Below are 21173 nucleotides of genomic sequence, written 5' to 3' on the forward strand. Positions count from 1 at the left end.
TTCTTCCAATGTCTTTCTATCACTCATGACTCCACCGTGCTGCGTATCGCCATGAAGGCACACATGACTATGATAATACAATGAAGACGAAGAGCGATAGTGAATTCTTGCCCGGCTCTGGAGTCGATCCTTTAGTCCTCTCTTCACTCCACACTTCACTCCTAAGCCTCCTCACGTTTATCTGCCTCAACCCTAAGTGAGACCAGCTGAGGTCAGGTAAGCCCCCGTTCAGCGGACCCCTCTCCTCGGTACGGCACGCTGTCTAGCGGTGCCAAGGAGCCGTTTAACTGCCTCATACCTTGGGTCGCACCACCAAACGCCTCTCACTGGAAACCCGAAGTTTAGCAGCAATTTCCTCCCGGGCGCTGGCCGGGGGCAGCGGTGCCCGCGGCCGGGAGAAACGGGAACGCCAGCACTGACGCAGGAAGTTGAGTAGTTCAAATGAACCCGTCAGTCTGACTCTGCAGTGACTCAGTGTGTACCTTTTTACATCTATGCCTCTGCATATACGTCTATAGTGGAAGAGTGTAGGTTAGTACGTCACCCAGATGTTTTCCATGACACCACTGCTCTCGCGTTTCACAACCAAAGCCCATGTCGTCTCCGTTACGGCCAATCAGGACATGTCGTTCCGCTTCATGAAGTGGGCATTGGGTTGGGCACTGTGACTGCTGTGTATCAATATGAGCGCTACTACTGTAGGCATTACTAGTGCAATGCTATAGTATGGTTTCAGTATGGTTATAGTGTATTTTTGCATGCCTTCTTCGTAGTAGTGATGCTGCTTTGTATTTTGGGCTTGAATCTAATTTAGTGTCTTGTATGCTCGGGACTGTGATTTTCAAAAGAAGGAGCAGACTGAGCTACAAATACACAGTTCATCTTGTGACCGGAGGGGCAGTCGACCTGGGAGTAAAAATACATCCAAAGTCCTATAAATATGAATGATACCCTGGGCCTGTCACTGTTATGACCAGTGCCCCAGGCGACTGGGCAGAGGTAGTCATTTACTCTGAAATGACTGTACTTGCTCTTATTTTGTTTGCTGTTGTCATTGCATCAAAAACCCAACAACTGGAGAACGCAGGTGGATTCATGAGCCCCAGCCTATCCGGCGGGAGCCATAGCCCAGATACCATTTAGACCATCACTCCCAAAGCCCTTTTCATCGTAATACTGGCCTGGATAAAGCCCCAGTATCCGCCCGACGTACAGAGCTTTGATACGCACGGTAATCTTTTCCAAGCCCCGGATTCCCATCCCGGTCGGGCCGGTGTCCTCGGTTACTGCGCTTTACTGAGTGCAATGTGTTTTCCAGGCATTTAATTGGACGCTTGCCCCCTTTTCATCTGTGAGACTGTCTGGAGTAGTGTTTCTTAGGGGCCTGGTTTCAATTTCTCTGGGGCCCTTGATGATGATGAATGAATGATGGGATCCAGCGCTGAGGTCTTTCCAAACCCCTCCATCTGGTTCTCACCTCTCCAGGATTCCCAATAAAAGGTCCAGGCTGTAGGGCAGTGCGCTCCGGGCCCGACCCAGGCAGGAGCTGCTCTCACTGGGGCCTTCTGGCCGTCTAAGGCCCTGGTGCCGCTTAGTCTGACGTGTTTTTGAAATCTAAGGGAGTTTCGTCACTACTGTTGCTTTTAATAGTGATTGTGGTTTGTTTTGAACATTTCAGTGTTTCTGTCACTGCACTTGGCTCATATAAGTGATTCTGTGGTTCCGTTTAAGTGTTTCGGTCAAGGTCACCTCTGTTTGTATTTTGTGTTTGGGGTCTGGGTTTGTATCAGGACATGAAGCAGGAATATATACATGAATTAATTAAAGACGGTAGCAATCAGTGAAAATAACCCAGACCTGTTAGTTGTCGGACCACTTTGTGCGGTAATGTTCAAGGTAAATCCCTTGGGCGAAATTGGATTGTTCTGGTAAATGAGTGGCGGTGATTTACTATTAAAACGGTCTATTCTATAAAGAAAAAGGCTGTTGCGGTACTAAATAAGTAGCATTACTTCATTTCCTACAAGTGTGTATTGCCATATTTCTGAACGTTTTTATTTGGCATATGTATCGGCCATTAGTTTGACAATGAAGGGAATTGTTGGAAAGAATTAGTACACATTGCTGCTGAAATGTGTTGATAACATTATGAAGCGAACCGCGTATCTGAGAACTCAAGGCTTCTCCGCCTGATGGGAAACTCATCTGCGCTGCACTCGGTACGATGTCCAAGACACTGAGGTTTATTCGAGGGTCTAAATACATTCCAGCGTCTCATTTACATTTTCGAATGAAGCATGGGACTCTGTGTTCTTTGGTGCGGGAATTATGCAGACACCTTGTAACCATGGTTACCATGACGGGGCTCCTAGGGTAGTAGCAATAATAAAAGAGCAGCTTAAAGAACAAAAAGAAACAACAGTGTTTACAATGTAATCGATAACACCTGAACCTTGACCTCTGACCCTACAGACCGTCCTTTGAGTCTTCTCCTGGTGCCCTTGTTGTTATTTCAGGACAATTCCTTTCAGGTGTCTTCGGGCCCCGCTGTCTCCATAATGAGGGAGGCCCCTCGTAAAAAGGGGAAGAATATATGACCTTTCTTTGAGGCCGGTTTACGCAGCGGAGCGTTTTTAAGTATTCAAATATGTGAACACTTTGGAGAAACTCTAACCTCTATCCTCGTGTCTCCTCTGGGTCTCCTTTTAGCAGATGGCGTTCCTCTCTCTCTCCCCGCTTCACAAAGCTGTCCTTGGGGGCGGGGGTGGGGGGGGGCGGCATCTCACTAGCATGCCTTTGTGTAAATGTGTGTGTGGTCTCAATTTCTCTCATTTGCGACCTTTGCACGGGCCCTCTGACCTCTGGGGGCCAAGCGGATAATGGCCCAAGGTCAAGGCCTCGCCGTCGTTGGATGTGGAGAGAGGCGAGGATGTGTTGGTGGAGGTGTGGCCGTGTTGGCAACACATTCTGACCCTGCTGCTGAGCAAGGCTAAAATTACACCACATCAGACCTTTAGTTAGAAATAATAAAGGTTTTTATTTTCTATCCTATAAAACAACACAATACAAGAGCTGTACAGATTTTACAAATGACATCGCTATTATCCACAATTAGTTTCTGGGTTTTCTTTACAATCCTCTGTGTGGTGTAGTTTACATTCCAGTAACTTTTGTTGTAGCCTTTGCTGTTCTCTTTTTTTGTCTTTACATGCAATCAACGTCTAGTGCAACGTTTATTTCTTATACTGTCATTTGTCGTTTTATACCCGATACACTTTTGAGATGAAGAACTGATAACCAGTTAAGCCTATGGAAACAGTGGTAAAGTTCTAAGAAAATAGAGATTTTCAAGATAAATATATGAAAAAAACGCATTACAATTTACAATCAACAAAAACAGAAGAACACACAAACAAACACACATTGCGTATCCAACCCACCTAAACACATCTAGAAAACGACGTTCTTCTAGGAGTTAGGATCTCTCCGTTTGCTTCCCCCGTTCAAAAGCCGCCCCCCCCCCCCCCCCCCCCCCCCCCAAGTTCAGAGTGTGCCGGTATTCGTTTGATCTCTGAGAAGGCCTGCCAGTCATCTGCACCAGCTGCCCTGGCCCTCGTCCCTCACGGGCGAAAGCTGTGAGGTCGGATCTTCATCTCCACCCTCTTCATGGAGTAGCTAGACCCGTGCCAGCCGTACCAATTGATGCCGTCTGTTCTGGGCGAGTGCACCCCTCTGCGGTAGTACACGCCGTTCAGGTTGGAGTCCGTGCAGCAGTTGTACCAGTAGCCACCTGCAGGGGGTTCACAAGATCACATTGGTCACTCGTCTGTGACTCACATCCAGCCTTTGAGTCTGAGCGCCGTTTGAGTCACGGTTCAGAGGCGCTCGGCGTCCGTACCTTTCCGCAGGGCGGCGCAGTCGTCCACGCACTTGTCGTGGTCCTTGTCCTTGGTGCTGAAGTAGGTGTTGTTGTGGTAGCGCAGCGAGTCTCCGGCGTTGCCGCTGTAGTTGGACAGGAGGAGCTTGTAGCTGTTGAGCTCGTTGCTCAGGCTGAAGGAGCCGTACTCGGCGTAGCGAGTGTCTCCCGCCCAGTCCTGCGTCGGAAAAACACATTAACGGGCGAGCTCAGCAGAACAGCACCCCTCGGAGAACAACCACCTCCAGGGCCATTAGCCGGGGTTTATGTATTATTCTAGTAATGGAAACAAAGAGTGAGAGGATGACTGGGACTGCTCTGTGTTTTGGCGGGGTGAGGCCCTCATAATGGAGCGAGTGTTCGTTCCGCTCTGGGTTTGAACCCTGCCTTTCCCCGGCGCTCTGCGACCCCTTACCTCCATCTCGATGCGCAGCACGGTGGCCTGCTGCGTCAGGCGGTAGATGTGCTCGTTGCCCAGCCAGAAGTCCCCGCGCACCGTGCCGAAGCCCTTCTTGTACTGCTTCCAGTCGCGGTCGAAGGAGGTGAGGCCCACCCGGCGCCTCTGGATCACGGTCCAGCCACCCCCGTTGGTCTCCATGTCGCAGAACACCTGGAGGGAGTCACGCCGTTAGGGCAGGTGTTCAGGACGCATCTCGAACTAAACGCTTCAAGACTGATGTCCTAACCGTTGAATAAGCCTGTGTTGAACATCACCGATCGAGACGTTGGAAGGCTCCACACACAAGGCATTGTCTTTAAAGCGATATAATGGTTCTCCTTAAGGGAGCTTCTCAAGCTGTCTTAGGATAGAAGGACTTACTGTCAGCTCGGGCGTCCGGAGGAAGTCGTCCTTGGGGAGTTTGTACTCTCCGGAGATCCGGTAGTTCTTGGCGTACAGGGAAGCGCAGTCATACATGACATCTGGAGGGGAATGAGCAGAGCAAGGCCGATCAGTAATGGGCTTCCCAGATGCTCTCTTTGGTCTGAAGCTTTAAATTCACTTTATATATTGTGCAGTCGCTTGGCATAGGGATTGATAACGACCCTGAAGTGGAAGGGACCGCTGTGAAAATGGTCCCCCCCCCCCCCCCCCCCCCCCCCTTCAAAGGTCCACAGCAGTCAGAATAATGGCACTCTGTGTGCTAGAGGGAATGAGGTCACTGGTGTTGAATCAGACCTGGGGCTGGCGAGGAGTGGGAATGAGAGTTTGAAAGAGGGGTACAGTGGAAACCTTCTCATTCTAATCTTTGCTTCTCTTCCTGCCTCACCAGTCGCTCTGTAATTTAAGCGATGCCTGTTGAAACGCCTGGGTTCACTTTCCTAGTCGACTCGACACACAGCCACACGCGCTCACACTCACGCACACACCCCTAGCGTCTATTAAAATAATAAACGGAATCAGGCCCGGTTAACCTCTCTGCAGCGGTTGATGCTGATTAAAGGCTTGTTCAAGTCTGGATGCTGGGGTGTTTTGCCATTTTTATAGAGGTGGTCTTTGTCTCCCAGCGCTCCAGACGGGACTGTACACCTCCTAAATGAGGGGGTAGGCACTGCGGTGGGCGGGGGACACACTGTTATCTGCACTGTGATCTTCATTATCCCCCGCCCACTGCATTGGCCTGGTGCCCGTGGCTGAAACGGCCGCCGAACCCAAAATCGTAATTAATTCGTTATGCATTGTGGTAATTTGTGTTTTATGATTTTCAACATGGTAATCTATGCCATTTTATCAGCGTTATTTGAAAGAAGAAGTAAACAGTCCTTTGGAGATCTGCGGTCGGTGTGTGGGGATGAGTGGCGCTCCGTCTGAGCAGTGGTTGACTTTAGTGTTTGGCGTCTGAGAGACTGACCCTTATTCTCCCGTCTATTGCCACTGTGTGTGAAGCATTTCATGTACGACATTGCCCACTACCTTGCTCCCCTCTTCCATAGAACTCTCAGCCCAAACTAATTTGGTTGAAACTCAGTGTTTTGAATTCAGTGAGCCCAAACAGTGGGCTCACTTACACATGAAAGTACACAAGGTTGATTATAGCTACCCAGAGGCAAAATACCTCAAAGAAAAGGTGAGGTTAAAAGTGGCTCACTGCAACTCGACAATAAATGTGTACCTGCAACAGGTTAACTTGTATAAATTAAGAACTCTTAAAACTGGATCACAAAATAACGTGTCTGTCCTAGTCATCGGTTTGATGTATTTCTAGGTCATCCCCGTATGGTCTAGGCTCAACGTATGGCAAACATTAGACACGATCTTTAGATCCGGAGAGAGAGGGCCTCACACCAGCTGAGAACAAGAAGGACAGGACGGAGAGGGAAGAGGGTCCGTTCTGTAACCATGGTAACACTTCAACCGACCCTGCGGACTAGTGAAATGAGTTCATCCATTCACGAGAACTTTGTCATACCACTGCCAAACAGCCAAATGTAACACTCGGCCAACTATATTAAGTGCCTTACTTTACTAATCACTGTACAGCATCAAGGATTCTTTCATAATCTCCTCCGTTCCCTTTGACGTTCACAGTGGAAAGGAAAAGATGAAACAAGTCTGAACTCAAACTGCACTTTGCTCGACTCTCAAAGACTCTTCCCTGTCTCGCTGGGGAGGGACGATAGAGTTTAGATGAAGCTAGAATGTGCCGCTCACCTGAGCTGGTCTGCGTGATGGACTGGGCTCCCTGCAGCTGCAGGATCTCCACGCGGTTGTTGATCTCCGAGTACTTGCTCTCGGCCTCGGTGACGCGGGCCTCCTGCTGGCGGTTCTGCTTGTCCAGCTCCATGACCTGCCGCACCACGGTCAGCAGGTCCGTCTCCTGCTTGCGGCCCAGCTCCTCCAGGATGCTGCTCAGGTTGGCCACCTGCACCTTCAGGGAGCGCACCTCCTCGCAGCACGCGCCCTTCTGGGACTTGGGGAAGTTCTTCTTCTTGGGGGTCTGGGCCCACGCCCCGGCCACCAGGAGCAGCGTGACGCCCAACGCCGCGATAGTCATCGACACTTTGGCCATTTTCTTTTTTTTCTTTGGTTGTCGGCGTAAAGGTCTCTGTTTCGGTTGTGGTCTGCGGTCTCTGTGTTCAAAGAGCGGTGTGTTCCCGGTGACTGCCGCTCCGCTGCGTTCAGTGGGTCAGTGCCAGAGCTCTCCTTTTCTTCCGGCTGTTCACCTCGGCTCCGGTGTTCTCTCTGCAGTCCGGCTCTCCCTCTGTGCATCTTAAATATTTCCACATAGGTTCCTCCCACCCCTCCTCTGCCTCAGCAGCCCATCAGTCGCTGCCCTGACCCCCCCACCCCCAGCCCCCTCCCCCTTCCCACACACGCTTCGCTCACTCACTTTCGCTCCTTCCTAGCAGTTCTGCCCCCTTCTGCGTCGGCTCCTCGTTGGTCAGGTGTTAAAGGTTTCCGTAGCCCTCCAGCAGTGGGTTGTTTTTCTGTCTTCCTCTGCCTGGAAGGGTAATGGAAGGATCCAGTAAAAACAAAACATCAGCTCCTGTCTGGTCGTATCATGCTACCATGTATGACCTCTGATGACGAGTGCCGCTGGAAACGCAGGCCTCCGCCTTCCACCGCCGTCTTGGTATTTGTTTAGGATTTGTTTCAGGTTGAACGTTTTAACACCTAAATCCGCTTCGGTTGAAACGTGTGTCAGCATGCCGGCCTGTGTCGTTTTTGCCTCTCTTTACAACGTGGTTTTCCCTTTTAATGACGGGTTTCTGTTATGACGAGGTGTAACTTTCTTCAGTAAGTTGTGTTTTTACGTACCCTACAGATGTGTGAAGTCAGTAAGAGGCCTTAATTGTAGGGCTTGACAGCCCTACAATTAAGTCATTAAAGACCTTTCAGACGAAGGTTGGTGTTTGGTTTAAACACACACCTCATTGAGTGTTTATCGAATCGACTACAGAATATACTACATAAAAAGGTTCAAACATATAAATCCATAAAAATAATATAAAGAAATAATATGGGGGTAATAAAATGCCCAGATGTTCTACTGTACAGAATGTGCATTAAATAAATATAATATGTGTGTAAGAAATTAAGTGAGCTTAGAGCAAACTAAATGCAGCTGTGTAATAATGGTAATAAAATGACCCTGGAATAAAGTGCTCTGGAACTGCAAACGCAGGGCAGTAATAAGTGATTGCTGCACATGATACACTTCCATATAATTGGTCAAGAAAAATGCGTCTTGAACTCCCAACTATAATTTCCGAAACAGAGGCCTGTTTGCATGCTACCGAGTGACACATTGTGTGTTCCAGCTGTACCAACAGCGTATTATCAGGCCAGTCCGATGCACATGTCCATTGAATGAGTATTCTTCTATATGTGAGGACACCAAAGAACCACCGGATGCTACCGGAGCTCTAAATGGCCTTCAAAAGACATGATTGTACACAAGATACAACACCATATCATTTATCAGCCTCGCCGCTGTCACATCTCGACTGTAATGACCATGGATGTTTTCTTTGAACTTTCCGCTCTGCTTTGCTCTTATACTGTCTTTTGTGCATCAAGGCTTTTCAATCTGGCCTGAATGAGGCACCTGTGTTGTCCCAAGAGCACGTTTTTAAGTGCATACAATATAAAAGTTGGTGTAACTATGGACACTTTTACATGGCTTTGTGCACAATGTTCAACACACACTCATACTCTAAAGGGATATACATACAAGTATGGTATCGCTTTAAAGATTAGCACCAACAGCCAGCCCTGAGCCATCGGAATCATTTCACCGCTAAGAACAACCTTAAAACCCTGTGGAAACACTTGATTCTTGTTTCCAAAAGGTGACTCACCAAAAAAAGGATCCATATCTGCTACCTATCCGGTTACTATTGGAGTGATCCCATCATCTCCCAAGTGTTTTTGGAGCACACTTAACACTGGCTGAAGGCCCTCAAAAGAAATATTCTCCGAGACCCAGCGACGGGAAGGGTCAAGTAACGGTAGGAGGGGAAGATGGGGTGACCGTCCATTTTCATTATGAATGTGATCCGCTCCGTAGGTAGCTGTTGGCTGGGGTCCATTTGTTATTCTTTAAAAATCATTCTTTACACATCAAACATTCACCGCTTTCAGGCCCTTGAAGGGCTGGAGTGGTGCAGTGCTGTCAATCGGACTCATAGTATTAACAGGGGCCTCATGTAATGTCTAAGGCTCATGTCTGCTAAGGCGAGGGGGGGGGGGGGGGGGGGGGGGGGGGGTTCCTGTTGATTCTGAAAGACACGTATGGGGCAAGAATGAACCTTGAAGGGCTATCTCTGTCAGCCTCTCTTTCAGCAGAACCAGCCCGCCTGCTGTCCCATTGTCTCTGTCGGGGTTGTTTGTGTAGCCCACTCTCTAACCCAGAACCAAGGGCCTCAAGGGGCAGGAACCAAAACACACCAAACACTCGGGAGAGCCATGGAGGTTGGGTGGGCTGACAGGAAATGAGCTCAACAACACTGAGACAAAGTGATAATGTTGGAAACCGCAGAATATAAAAATCGGTCCATGCCCCAAATCCCGGTGTGTAAACTTATCGAGAATCATTCTGTGGTTGGCTGTCGTCCCCTTCCAAATATGTGTCTCCTGGAAGTCGCTAGAATGACCGACATTGGAGGGAGAGCTCTGTTAGGAATCACAGTCATTTCGAGGGAAGAGCCGTAGTCAGAAGTGCACTTAGAGATTCCTGAATGTTACATAATGGGGACAGGCCTGTTGTTGCTGTTTCTGGTGACGCCAGGCTGAGATCCACAGTGGAGTTCGCCTTACCTTCGTATGCCCAGACACATCCCTCGTTTCTGGGAGCGGGTGTGCTCACTGCTAGCCTCCTCTTTCCATTCCCCCAGTGCCGGCTGTGTGGTGTTGAACGTGGCCCATGTGTGGACGATGTTTTACATTTGCACATTAGCTGCCGGCCATCTGTGCGTAATGCCATTGGGACTTCATTAGACTAACATGATACAGAGTTATTAAATTGTTGATTTTTGTTGCTCTTTTGTTTATTTTCTCAGACGGTTTGAAAGTCGGTGAGTTAATCCTGAATGCGATAAACAATTTTCATTGATGTCTTATTGAAAGTAGGAAATTAGGCTGTGTCTTTTGAAAATGTTGCTGGCCAGCGGCCACATAAATATCTGGCCACATAAGTGTACCCCTGGCTGCATTGAACCTGACGGGGCACATATGGTTTAAATAACTCGACGTACAAAATGCCAATGTTTTGGTGACCTCATGCATTGACTTCCTGGAAGTTTTGTCATGCCTTCCCAAGGCATTTTATGTGACATAAAAAAATTCTTTTTGTCCATATTAAACGTTTAGACCTGTGTTTTTTGTTGTAGTCTTCACTTTATATTCTTTACTCACCCTTTGACTTCCCTGCGTTTTCAAATGCCTACATTTAAACACACGCGAAGAGTAAAAGTTTTGGCTTACTTTGACATACCATCTTGTTTTCGGCATAGTCTAAATTCAACCGTGCTATTCAGTGGATCCCTAAAATAACCATTATATTCCATATTTTATTACTTCTGTGTGGATAGGTATTAGTATATAATATTGCTAGTCTGAAGGAAATTGCAAACTGGCCCAGTTAAAATGAAAACCAAATGTTGACTCAGACCGACACAAACGCCGACGTTCAGCTCTGGCCGATGACGATGACGATAACTCCGAGGTCGGAGTGCCAATCACCGGCATCCATCAGCCCTTCCAGGGACGACGCCTAAAAGTACAGCTTCCGACGTGCTCAGTATCCCTCAGGCAACACTGTGAGCGGCTACCCAAAATGTATCTAACTGACCGGTTGCTAGGTTACCTGCATGGGGAAAGTGTTCCTAACAGACCGGTTGCTAGGTTACCTGCCTGGGGAATGTGTCCCTAACAGACCGGTTGCTAGGTTACCTGCCTGGGGAATGCGTTCCTAACCGACCGGTCGCTAGGTTACGCCTATGACTCCTGTTAGCCCCCCGAGCCAGGGAGGTGCGTCGGCGTGACGACGGGGTACAACGTGCCGTCCCGGGTGTCTCCCCTGCTTGACGGACGGCTCCGTGAGTCATTTCCCGCTCCTCCGCAACGGGTCCCCGCGGCAACGCTCCGCTCCGGGCCCGGTGTCTGTCGGCCAGCGCCGAGCCCCAGGTGCACGCCGCTTCTAACACGCTCTGCGTCGCTGACCCGTGGAGCCCTCGGGGGGTCAGAGGTCGGCGGGGCTCTCTGTTGATCTTATTGCTCACTTCCCCACATGAGAGGGCCGTGAGGAGCCTCATTGTTCTGCTCCTCCACTCACCAGGCTCCTCGTTCTGGGGCGGGGGAGGGGGAGCTCAGCTGCGTGGCGGTGGCCTGCCGTCTCTGTTCTCGTGACGGATAGCCGTCCGGCGGCTGCCGGGTCCCCAGAAAGCACGCTGCTCGCAGATCTCTCACTTGGCGAGGCGGCGCACAGGAAGTGGTCTGTGGAGCTATCCTCTCAGGCGCGCTCACACACCTCACTGGCGCATGACGTAAGACCTGGGACGGAGGTTTAGGGTCGGAGATGAAGACTGTTTTTTGAGTCGTTAATAGATTCAGAAAATTGAATTTTGCCTGAATTCTCTTTTGATCCCCCCTTAATGCCTTTACTATAGAGGCTACATTTTTTTGTTTTTCTCAAGGATTATTTATGAACCTCAGATGATTGAGTGAATCCTGTGCTCATTTATTCATAAACTTTCTAGATGACTATCATGGGTCAACTGTTGGGTCAACAAAAATAAGTCTCTGGGCTTCTTTGGGGTGGAAAGGCTGAAGGGTTAAGTCAGGATCGCGTGAACGCCTCTCTGAGGGATCCGGAGGTCTTTATATAACCTTTATTAAAACCAACTTCTTCCACCTGTCAGTCATCTCCGTGTAATTCCTGTTGAATTAAACATGACATGCTTGGCGGCGGGAACACTTTTGAGATGTTTTCTTGCAGGCACACACAAATGGTGTTTATATAACCCAGCGTTGCAGCTGCAATACCACCAAATACCTTTTTGCCGTCTGTGTTGAGATTTTTCAAAAGAACGGCAATTCCACTAAAAGGTTATCTTTGGCTTGTTTGTTGATCACAAACAGATGAAATGTGGCCCTGTTTTTCCACCAATTTTTTTTTTGACAACCACATTTTCATTTAAAGTATTGTCTTTGAAGTGTGGATGGTGTTCTCTAAACACTCAGGGAAAAGTTGATCCCGATTTATGGACTAGAATCAATTTCGTTTTAATTCGTCCCTTAAATGGAGAGCAACAAATGACTCCATGTGTATTCAGACTGCCAACTACCGGGGAGGCATTTCAGATGGTCTTAATGCTGGGCTCAGTCCCTGATGAAATGAGATGTAGTTATCATCCATTAGCTACTACAGCCTCCTGAGCTAACCTTTAAACGGCAGCTAACCTCTACACCACTTTACCACTTTAGCTATTCTGTACTGCTGCCATGGAAGGTTTCTCTTCCAGAAATGTGCAAAAACAAATCAAGGTAGCTATTAAAACAGCAGATATATGGGGTAGATGTCATTTTAAAGATGTGATAAATGAAAGGTATATTTCAAGAATAGCCCAAACTGCACAGCGACAATTGAATCATTCTGTTGTTGTTAATAGCTCCTCACAAAACTTTAGCATCTCAAAACACTACAGAGAAAAACAAAATGACTCGAACTGAAATAATAACGGGAAAAATAACATTGGTATAAATCCAAATCCGTGCCAAGATATAGCGAGTCACGGCCGGAGGTTAAACACACTGTTTCGTATTCCCGCTAATGAGGGAGCGCATATGCGCCCGGGTGTCCACCACCCCGTCTGACTGGCAGGCCCTCACCCTGGCATGCCACCAGGGGCCTCTCCTCCTCCTCTCCGCCGGGGCCACTGATGGCTCCCAGCTGCCTTCTGTTATGGCACGAGGAACAAGAACCAGGTTCTGGACTCTCACTCATCACCCCGCAAAGCGGTAGCCAGATTCCAGAGCCCAGGATAGATGGATTACCCCGCGCTCCCCCTGAAGGTCCCACCTCATGGGAGCGCCGCTGGCTCCGTGCCTCAGCCCGGGGACACGGGGTGCAACGTCACCAGACTGACGGCCCGCTGGGCAGCTGGGCAAACGACCAGCAAAGTGTTGTTATTATTTTTACCTCGTTGGAAGCAGTTTTGTGGATTTTCATTTTTCATTCAAACCAAACTGTTATGGGGATGTTTGTTATGGTTTTGGAGTGGACAGGGGTTGTAGTTGGGGGGGGGGGGGGGGGGGGGGGGATGTCATTTATCACATCTTTAAAATGACATCTACCCCATATATCTGCTGTTTTATTAGCTACCTTGATTTGTTTTTGCACATTTCTGGAAGAGAAACCTTCCATGGCAGCAGTACAGAATAGCTAAAGTGGTAAAGTGGTGCACAGGTTAGCTGCCGTTTAAAGGTTAGCTCAGGAGGCTGTAGTAGCTAATGGATGATAACTACATCTCATTTCATCAGGGACCTTATATATCTCATTTCATCAGGGACCTTATGTATCTCATTTCATCAGGGACCTTATGTATCTCATTTCATCAGGGACCTTATATATCTAAGGTACTTCACGTAAAAGAAGATTCCTGTTAAAAACCCTCACACAGCAGAGACAGATGTCAGTGGGTCACCCAGAGATGACGTCGCTGTGTTGGAAACGCGAGGCCGTTTTTCAACAGCATTCCGATGACCTTACCCCTCCGTTTGACCCCGTGACCCCCGTGGTGACGGGCTCCATAGGCATGCAGGGGTCCCGGTGTCAACCAAGTTTAAAGCAGCGCTCCGATGGTTCCTCCAGCTGTCTCACAGGCTCCATGGCCAGCCTAACCAGCAGAAACAATGATACGCAAAACTATAGAAGTGATGACAACTGGGTCGTAGAGGTTTAGGCGTGTTCTGTTCGTTTGAGCACGGCTGTACCCCACGAAATGTGGGTTTCTGGTAAGCCCATTTAACCAGATACACGCCACACAAGAAATCCCCATAAACCGAACCTGCTCACTTTACTCATAAAGCTTATCTAATATGTCGTTATTTTCGGGGTAAAATGTAAAAGATTAGTTTTTAATGAGTGCCGGTCATGAATTCATTAAAACACAGTGGGCTAAATCCCTTTGGCGTGTTGGCGTGCCTTCCTTTGGAGTGTAGCTGCTGAGAGCAGGACACATGGGTCGCTTTAAAACCACCCCTCGCTTGATGAGGTTTGAGAGGAAATGTGAAACAAAGACCCCAGTCAAACCGTCTCGGGATGTAAAGTACCAGCCCCTCTCACCCCCTCTCACCCCCCAGACCCCAGTAGCTCCACCGGGGTCCCAGGGGGGTGCACGCGGCTGACCCCTGTCATAGCCACCATCCAGGCAAGGCCTTCTCTCCTCCGAAGACCCTGTGGTGGTCCGAGAGTAGATCTTTATCAGGAGCACTTCTAATCTTGAGTTGATTGAAGGCAGATTCTTGATAAACCAGGGTCAGTCTCTAAGATTTACGTTGCATCCTCACAGTGGGGATAAACTGGGGATGATTGAAGCTGTCTGTTTAAAAGAGAGGATCTTTTCCACGCTTTCATTCAAATGAGTCGATGGTTGGCGCACACTTCCTCATAATTCCCTTAATCCTTCGATTCTTTCGGTTTGGATTCCAACGAACCGGTCGGATATTCACTGGAGGCGTTCGGAGATATCAATGGAACAATTGCGTAACAATATGTCTCATTCAGCCCTTATTGACACGGTACAACTGTATCGTTTTAGTTCAGTCATGCTTCGGTGGAAGTATCCAGCTGAGCAAATATCTCCTCCTCTGCGTCCGTCAGTCATCTTCTAACTGGGTAGGTCTGGGAGGGCCAGTCGCTGCAGGTCTTCATCAACAGAGAGAGCTAGCCAGTAAGGCCTACTCCACACCATATCTGCCTATGTCAAACATTATTAATCCGATACTGATCTTTTCCCCAAACAATGGGTGTCTTTTTTTTGCGGGTCGGAAAAAAAGGATTGGCCTTTTGGAGCCAGTTACCAGTGTCTGTAAATGGAGTATTTAATGATTTAATCGTTAGTGCCCAGAGCCAATCAAAGCTGTCGTGTTTATATTCGTTTCAACTCTAGAATTTCACAGTGGTTGAATTATATTTCATCAAGTCACAGAATACCCCCGTGGGCTCGTCTGGTACAACAGAATAAACCCCCCCCCCTCTGTCTCACTCCATTACAACTCATTCCCTCGGATGTATATTTGCGATGAGCAACTCTCAAGTTGCAAACGGAGAGACTCCCAGCACGCTATCTCAAGAGGAACCAACGGCGTGAAAGAGTGCCCTTTCCCCCCCCCCCCCCCCCCCCCCCCCCCCCCGTCCGTCCGTCCGTCTCCTCTGGATCTCCGAGCCGGGACCCCTTCGAGCCCCTCATCTGTAACCCATTGGGGCACGCGGTGCGTACCCCCAGCACATCCTGTCCCGCCGTCGTAGCCCGACGATTGATTGCATTCTGGCGGGGGCCCCCCCACAGGACGGCCCCGTCCCAGGGTGACTGCGTGTGACAGCCGGTGCTGCCGCGGCTGCTGCTCCTCTTTCACTGGGAGCTGTTAAGGGCCGTGGTCACCGGGGGACCGCCGCGAGAGGGGCAGCACGTCGGGGCCGGCGCTCGCTTGGCAGCCGGCGCTCGCTTGGCAGCCGTCCGACGCGGGCGTAGTAAATCTCGTTCCACCTTGAGAGGCAGCTCTTTCTGGCCCTGCCTCGGGCGTCTGAAGCTCGTTCATGTTTCCACCGACTTCAACAGAGGGATAGAGAAAGAGAGAGGATTTGTATTTGTGTTCCGTCCTCTTCATTCATCCATCATCTAATCAATCTGTCTCTCTCCATCAATAGCGCTGTATCGCTTTTATAAACATTTTGCACGTAGGCGTGTGTGAAACCGCGCATGCCTGCGTGACTGGCTCACAATGAGCAGCAATGCAGGAGCAACAGCATGATGTCCGCTCAACCACTGCTTCTGTTCCCCCCCCCCCCCCCCCCCCCCCCCCGCTTCCCCTTCCCTTGCAGTAAATTGAAGGCCATGTGGGGCCCGAACACGGGGGTCCTCTGTGAATATGCAAGGTCAAAGGTCACCGCAAGTGTACCCTCAGAGGTCCTCCCGAGTTGGACATTTTGGAAGGCATTCTCTGCCTCGTGATCTCGGTATGACCCCGTTTGTGGGACATGACGCCACCGATCTAACACACAGGTGTACGTCTCATAGTCTTTGTAGCACAGGCTAAGAGCGAACCAACAGCCAAGTGAGTGGCTGTTGGAACATCCATAGCAAGTGTGTTGAAATACAGCTTCTATCAAGAGTAGGTGGGGCGCATCGGGAAGACGTTCATTAGAAGACCTATTTGTGAGAGAAGACATGCTTCAGAGTCACGGCCCTAGGTTCATACTTTCCTTCAAAGCAGTTCCTAGATGGCCGTTGAACTTGTTTGGTATTTGGCGCTCTCAGCTAGCATCAGGTGGCTATGGTTGTAGTTTGAGTGGATCCAGTGTTTTTCCGCTCTGTTCTTCGTTCACCTCGGGGCGTTACAGGCTGTTCTTTCTAAAAGAACTGCAGGTCGACCTTTCACGGTCCAAGCCATCGCTGTAGGAATATTAAACACGACCCGGGTACATCGGTACATTATGTTCTAGAACCTGAGGTTACAATGTCAGGTTAAATGTTCAAAATGTTTCCCCCTTTATTGCGTTTTACAAGCCAATGGGTGTGGGGCCCTTAAGAGAGTGTTGTTGGACTGATTTTATCTTATGTTTTAAGATGGGAGCAGAACTTGTGTGATATGAAGAAACCTAATAGAAGCTGATATAACCGGTGTTAACGGGCCAGGCCTTTGCGTTCTTTGTTTTGGTTATTCCCCATTGACTCCTAGGAAACGACTGAAGAATGTTTAGCAGCGTACAACACTATGATTAAAGTCCATCACAAAGAGTCACCTTGTTGCTTTGGTTTGCCAAATCCATCTTCCAGATTAACTCGGGCTTCATCTTTTTCCTGGAACATCTTTGTTGTCAAATAGGGAGGAGAATTGGAAGAAAATACTCCCAGGGCATTCAGTGCACTGTACGGACGCAAGTATGCATCGCACTCGCGTAACACAGGAAAGGACGAGGCCGTGGTAAACGTCTTCATTTTCCTGGAGCTTGATTTACTCCAGCCTGGTCTCTTTTTAAGGAGAGGGTGACTGCGACGTGTCTTTCAGAAACTCATAGCGCGTCAAGCCGCCGAGACACCAGCTATTCACTTGTGTGCAACCCATAATACACAGTTCAACCAAAGTGCAGCTTTTACATTTACACACATTACTCGTGTTATTAATACTGCAGTGATTCATATCACAACATCAATAAAAGCGCAGGCTGCTGTCTAACGCCTGGCCGCAGCTCAGACCATACTGTGGTTTCCCCATCGGTCCCAGACACTTCTCAGGTTCAAATCACTCTACTGTCCCGTGTTCGGTATTTATTTCTCGGCCTGCATGCAGTGTTTTCTCTTCTGTTTCACCGGGGGACGGGGCCCCCCAGATTATGGCCTATAAAAGGCTGTGACGCCTGCTTCCTTAACAAGTTACAAGACCAGAGTGGAACTGAGGAAAAGGCTCTGAAAGGCAGTTAACCCGCGGCGTCCAAAGCCCTCCGCAGTGTTTAGGTAGCGTCTGAGGCTTCTCGGGGATTACAGGGAATTATGCATGCATATAAACTAGGGATGCACCGAATATTCGCCCACCGAACATATTCGGCCGAAAATGGCCCAAAACATAATGTTCGGTTTCGGCCGAAGGAGTAAAAAGGCCGAACATAATACACAGAACTTTTTTTTTTTTTTTTTTTTTTTTTTTATAAAAAATAGAATACAATTTTACTCATTTATTTAAAGGTACATTGTTCTTAAATTCTTGCTATAATGTCTGCTGGAATGTTAAAAAACGTTCAGTATTAATTAAATATTTTGTATCAAATTTGTAATTGATTGTTTTTATAGAAAAGGAAGACAAAAAAGTTTATTTAATTGTTTGATTTATGCAATGGTGAAAAATTAAAGCAAAATTAATGAAAAACATTATAAAAGCCACATTCGGTATTTGCTTTCGGCTTTCGGCCAAGAATTTTCATTTCGGTGCATCCCTAATATAAACGTATGACATCCCTGGATGCTGTTTGACGTAATCAAAGGTTCCCTTCGCCCTGGACGTCACCCTTAAGGGCGCGCTGGGGCGTTACTCCTATAAGTAGTCGGCGACATGGGGTGTAGGTGTTGACATACATGTTGATTGTCAACATTCACAAAGCGCCGGCTCCACCACTAGCTTAAGAACATCTCAGGTCATCTCCGTCTATGTATTTCTCCAGGGCGCGGGGCTGTCATCTGGACTGTGTTTGGGTGTGTTTGGAGATGGCAGCCAGATGGTGGAAGGACATCAGATTCCCTGGGCTACGGGGGAGAAAGAGGCGTTTTCTCATCGTGGATTTTGATTCAGTGGTTCCAGGGGCGGTTAGGTACAGGCCGTCTCTGGCAGGCTTCCTCAGCAGCCTCATGTTCTCCGGGACTCATCAAATAAACGCGACCGTACTCCATAAACAGCTGTTGTGCAGATACACGCAGGACACCATGTTCATAGCGTCAGGGTTCAGAACAGTGGTTCAAAAGCAGAGGTTGAGAATGGCTCGCTGACCGACTGAATGCCTTGGTGAGCACCAGATGAGATCTGCTTGGCGTTCCTTAAAGTACCTTGGGCGCCTTCTCCTGTACGGTCGCTCTTTTCGGTCTTCACTGATCATTTGTTGATGTTTCGGGGTTTGTTCAATGTAGTTGACGTTTGAAAGGAAGTCATCTAAAGCAATATGTTCATTAGATATGTCCATGATTTTTTTTTCATTAAAGTAAGTCTTTCCTTGCTCTTAATTATGGTGTAGAGCAAGGTGCTGCAAGTCAACCCAGTCAAATCTTACGGCCTATAGAAATCTACAACACATGCTATTATGCTGCTCACTATATTCAAACCGGATGCTTGTTTAATGCTGCTTAGGCTGTTATTGTAAAATAAATGAATAGAAAAGCACGAGACACGCGCCGGTTGAATCGTATTCACCCGAAACCTATCCTCTTCTGTCTCTGTGTGCTTGTTCAGCCCACCGGTGAGTCCACCACACGTTCCTTCATCACCTCTGTGTGCCTTCCATCCGTCCTGTCAAACAAACACGCTTCTAGACATCCCACTCCCGTGCTGCCTTCATCAGGCTGCACCCTGCTGTGAGCCGGGCTCCCACTGCCTCGCTCCTCACTGGGAAACGCTTCATCCAGGCAGAGGCCGACCGCGACAGGCTCAGCTCTGCCTTCAGCCGGAGGAAATACGATGGGCTGCTTCCAGCAGAGTGTTTCCATGTGTGAGAGACGCTGGGGGGAGGAGAGGGAGGCAGGGGGGGGTCGGGTGTTCCACGCAGATGAGACAGACCCTTTTGTCTTGACGGATTACACCGCACCAATCCACTGGGGATCTGAGGCTTGGATCGGCCATCCAGCATACTTGACACCAACGCTTCTATATAAATACACACCTTTCACTGAGGCGGGAAACATTAGTTTTGAGCAGTGGTGCGAGGGCCTCGGTCACCCCTGACTCGATGCTCCGTCGCTAACGACAACCGTCTCCGCCGTCTCGGAGACGCATCACCGCGGCGCTCCCGCCGGAGGTTTAAATATCTCGGGGCTCTAGACGTGTCAACACTCTACGGCCCCCCGGGGCCCCCGGGAGAACGTCCCCCCCCCACCCGCCTCTCAGCTCGCAGGTCGTTCCTCATTCCAGTCACTTGTTAACACCGGGCCGCTGTCGTCGGTGGCTTTACAGCCGCGGCGCGCACAAAGAGAGCCCTGTGGCCCGCTCCCATCGGACGCCCTGATTACCTCCTCTGACATCAGACATGTGGTTCCACTGGAGCCGCCGAGTGGCCGTATTAAGTGGTGGGGACACGCGGCATCACCTGATCCGGCCCGGGGCTCTGGGGTTCTCTGGGGCTCTGGGCAGATGAGGCTCTGGGGTTCTGGCCAGATGACAGTGGGCTGTGCAGTGGGGAGACTGGGGCCAGCATGTCTATCTGCGGCTGCACCGGCGGCTGTGTTGTCCTGCAGTTCTGACCTCAGCAGCGATCCATCATCGTGGGGGGAGCTGTGTGTGATCTCAGAGCGCTTTGGGGGTCTTTGTTTCTCAACTTCTGATAATGTTCAAATTTACATTTTGCGTTCAAATTTTATTTTATTTTTTTATTTGCTTAGAGATGTACTTTTCGGTCTATGTGTTTTTAAATATTCACAAACTAATCTCTATTCTCAAACTTCCTGAATGAGCAGTTAGCGGTAAGGGCGTCTTGCTCTTACCTCTACAGGTAAACTGTGGACAATGGAGGTCTAAACCCCAAAACCTTTTGGTTCAGGGTCAAACCCCTTAACCCTTACCCTATGCTGCCCCTAACCTTTATAATGTTTTGATTGCTATTGCTGCCCTGTACTTATGCAGGGACCTCCAGAGTGTGTGTGTGTGTGTGTGTGTGTGTGTGTGTGTGTGTGTGTGTGTGTGTGTGTGTGTGTGTGTGTGTGTGTGTGTGTGTGTGTGTGTGTGTGTGTGTGTGTGTGTGTGTGTGTGTGTGTGGTTGCAGGTGGACCTGAATGACTCCCCGGCCCTTCCCTCTAACCCGCTGTGTTTGTGTCCCGACCTGCAGCATCAACAACAAGCTGCAGCAGCCTGAGGCCGCGTCGGGGGTGCTGGACTACGCCATGAAGCACTTCGGCGAGCTGGTGAGTGCCCTGCAGTCACTCTGGGGGGGGGTGGAGGAGGAGACACCACAACCGTACTGATCACGCTGTCCCTCCAAGGTGGACCGGTTCAGGGCTTAGACATGAACGAACGTAGCGTTTCGTGATCACGCAATCGTTAATTCACTCCGACACTCATTCATTCATTCATTCATTCATTCACTGCCTAACATAACTTTTTTATTTTTACATCTCAATAGTGCTGAGTATTTTATTTAATTGTCTAATCCGATTTGATATTTCTTCACGCTGGTGCTATCCTGTTACTCCCCTAATAATACGTAATTATCCCGTCATGTGTTCAACATCGCCCAGCCATAATGGGTCCAGCCCCCCGCTGTGACTTGCCCACTAAGGCACGTTCTCATCCCAAATATGCAGGGGTCACGGGGGGCAGAAAGCCCCAGACCACTCTGCTCCT

The 21173-nt window shown here is 49.0% G+C and overlaps 2 protein-coding genes across 2 annotated transcripts in view; one reads left to right on the plus strand and one right to left on the minus strand.

Moving 5' to 3' along the window:
- mtor (mechanistic target of rapamycin kinase) overlaps nt 1-21173 on the plus strand; it is a 103177-nt gene that overhangs the window by 36800 nt on the left and 45204 nt on the right. Inside the window, exon 29 of the mRNA XM_056594499.1 lies at nt 20659-20734. Coding sequence (XP_056450474.1) covers nt 20659-20734 — 76 coding nt within the window. The remainder of the gene's footprint in view (nt 1-20658; nt 20735-21173) is intronic.
- angptl7 (angiopoietin-like 7) lies at nt 3533-7109 on the minus strand. The gene is made up of 5 exons (XM_056594513.1): nt 6567-7109; nt 4737-4837; nt 4332-4526; nt 3899-4094; nt 3533-3790 (listed from the first exon to the last, which is right to left on the minus strand). The coding sequence occupies exons 1-5, from the start codon at nt 6922-6924 to the stop codon at nt 3621-3623; spliced, it is 1020 nt and encodes a 339-aa protein (XP_056450488.1). The 5' UTR covers nt 6925-7109; the 3' UTR covers nt 3533-3620.

The sequence above is a fragment of the Gadus chalcogrammus genome, chromosome 1 (assembly GCF_026213295.1).
Source record: "Gadus chalcogrammus isolate NIFS_2021 chromosome 1, NIFS_Gcha_1.0, whole genome shotgun sequence".
Classification (NCBI taxonomy): domain Eukaryota; kingdom Metazoa; phylum Chordata; class Actinopteri; order Gadiformes; family Gadidae; genus Gadus; species Gadus chalcogrammus.

Excerpts from the sequence above, each read along its gene's own strand:
- angptl7 (XM_056594513.1), bottom strand. The coding sequence starts at position 6,924 with ATGGCCAAAGTGTCGATGACTATCGCGGCGTTGGGCGTCACGCTGCTC. Across the intron at positions 4,527-4,736 it reads TCCGGACGCCCGAGCTGACA|GTGTTCTGCGACATGGAGAC; the intron begins GTAAGTCCTTCT and ends GACTCCCTCCAG. Across the intron at positions 3,791-3,898 it reads CTGCGCCGCCCTGCGGAAAG|GTGGCTACTGGTACAACTGC; the intron begins GTACGGACGCCG and ends AACCCCCTGCAG.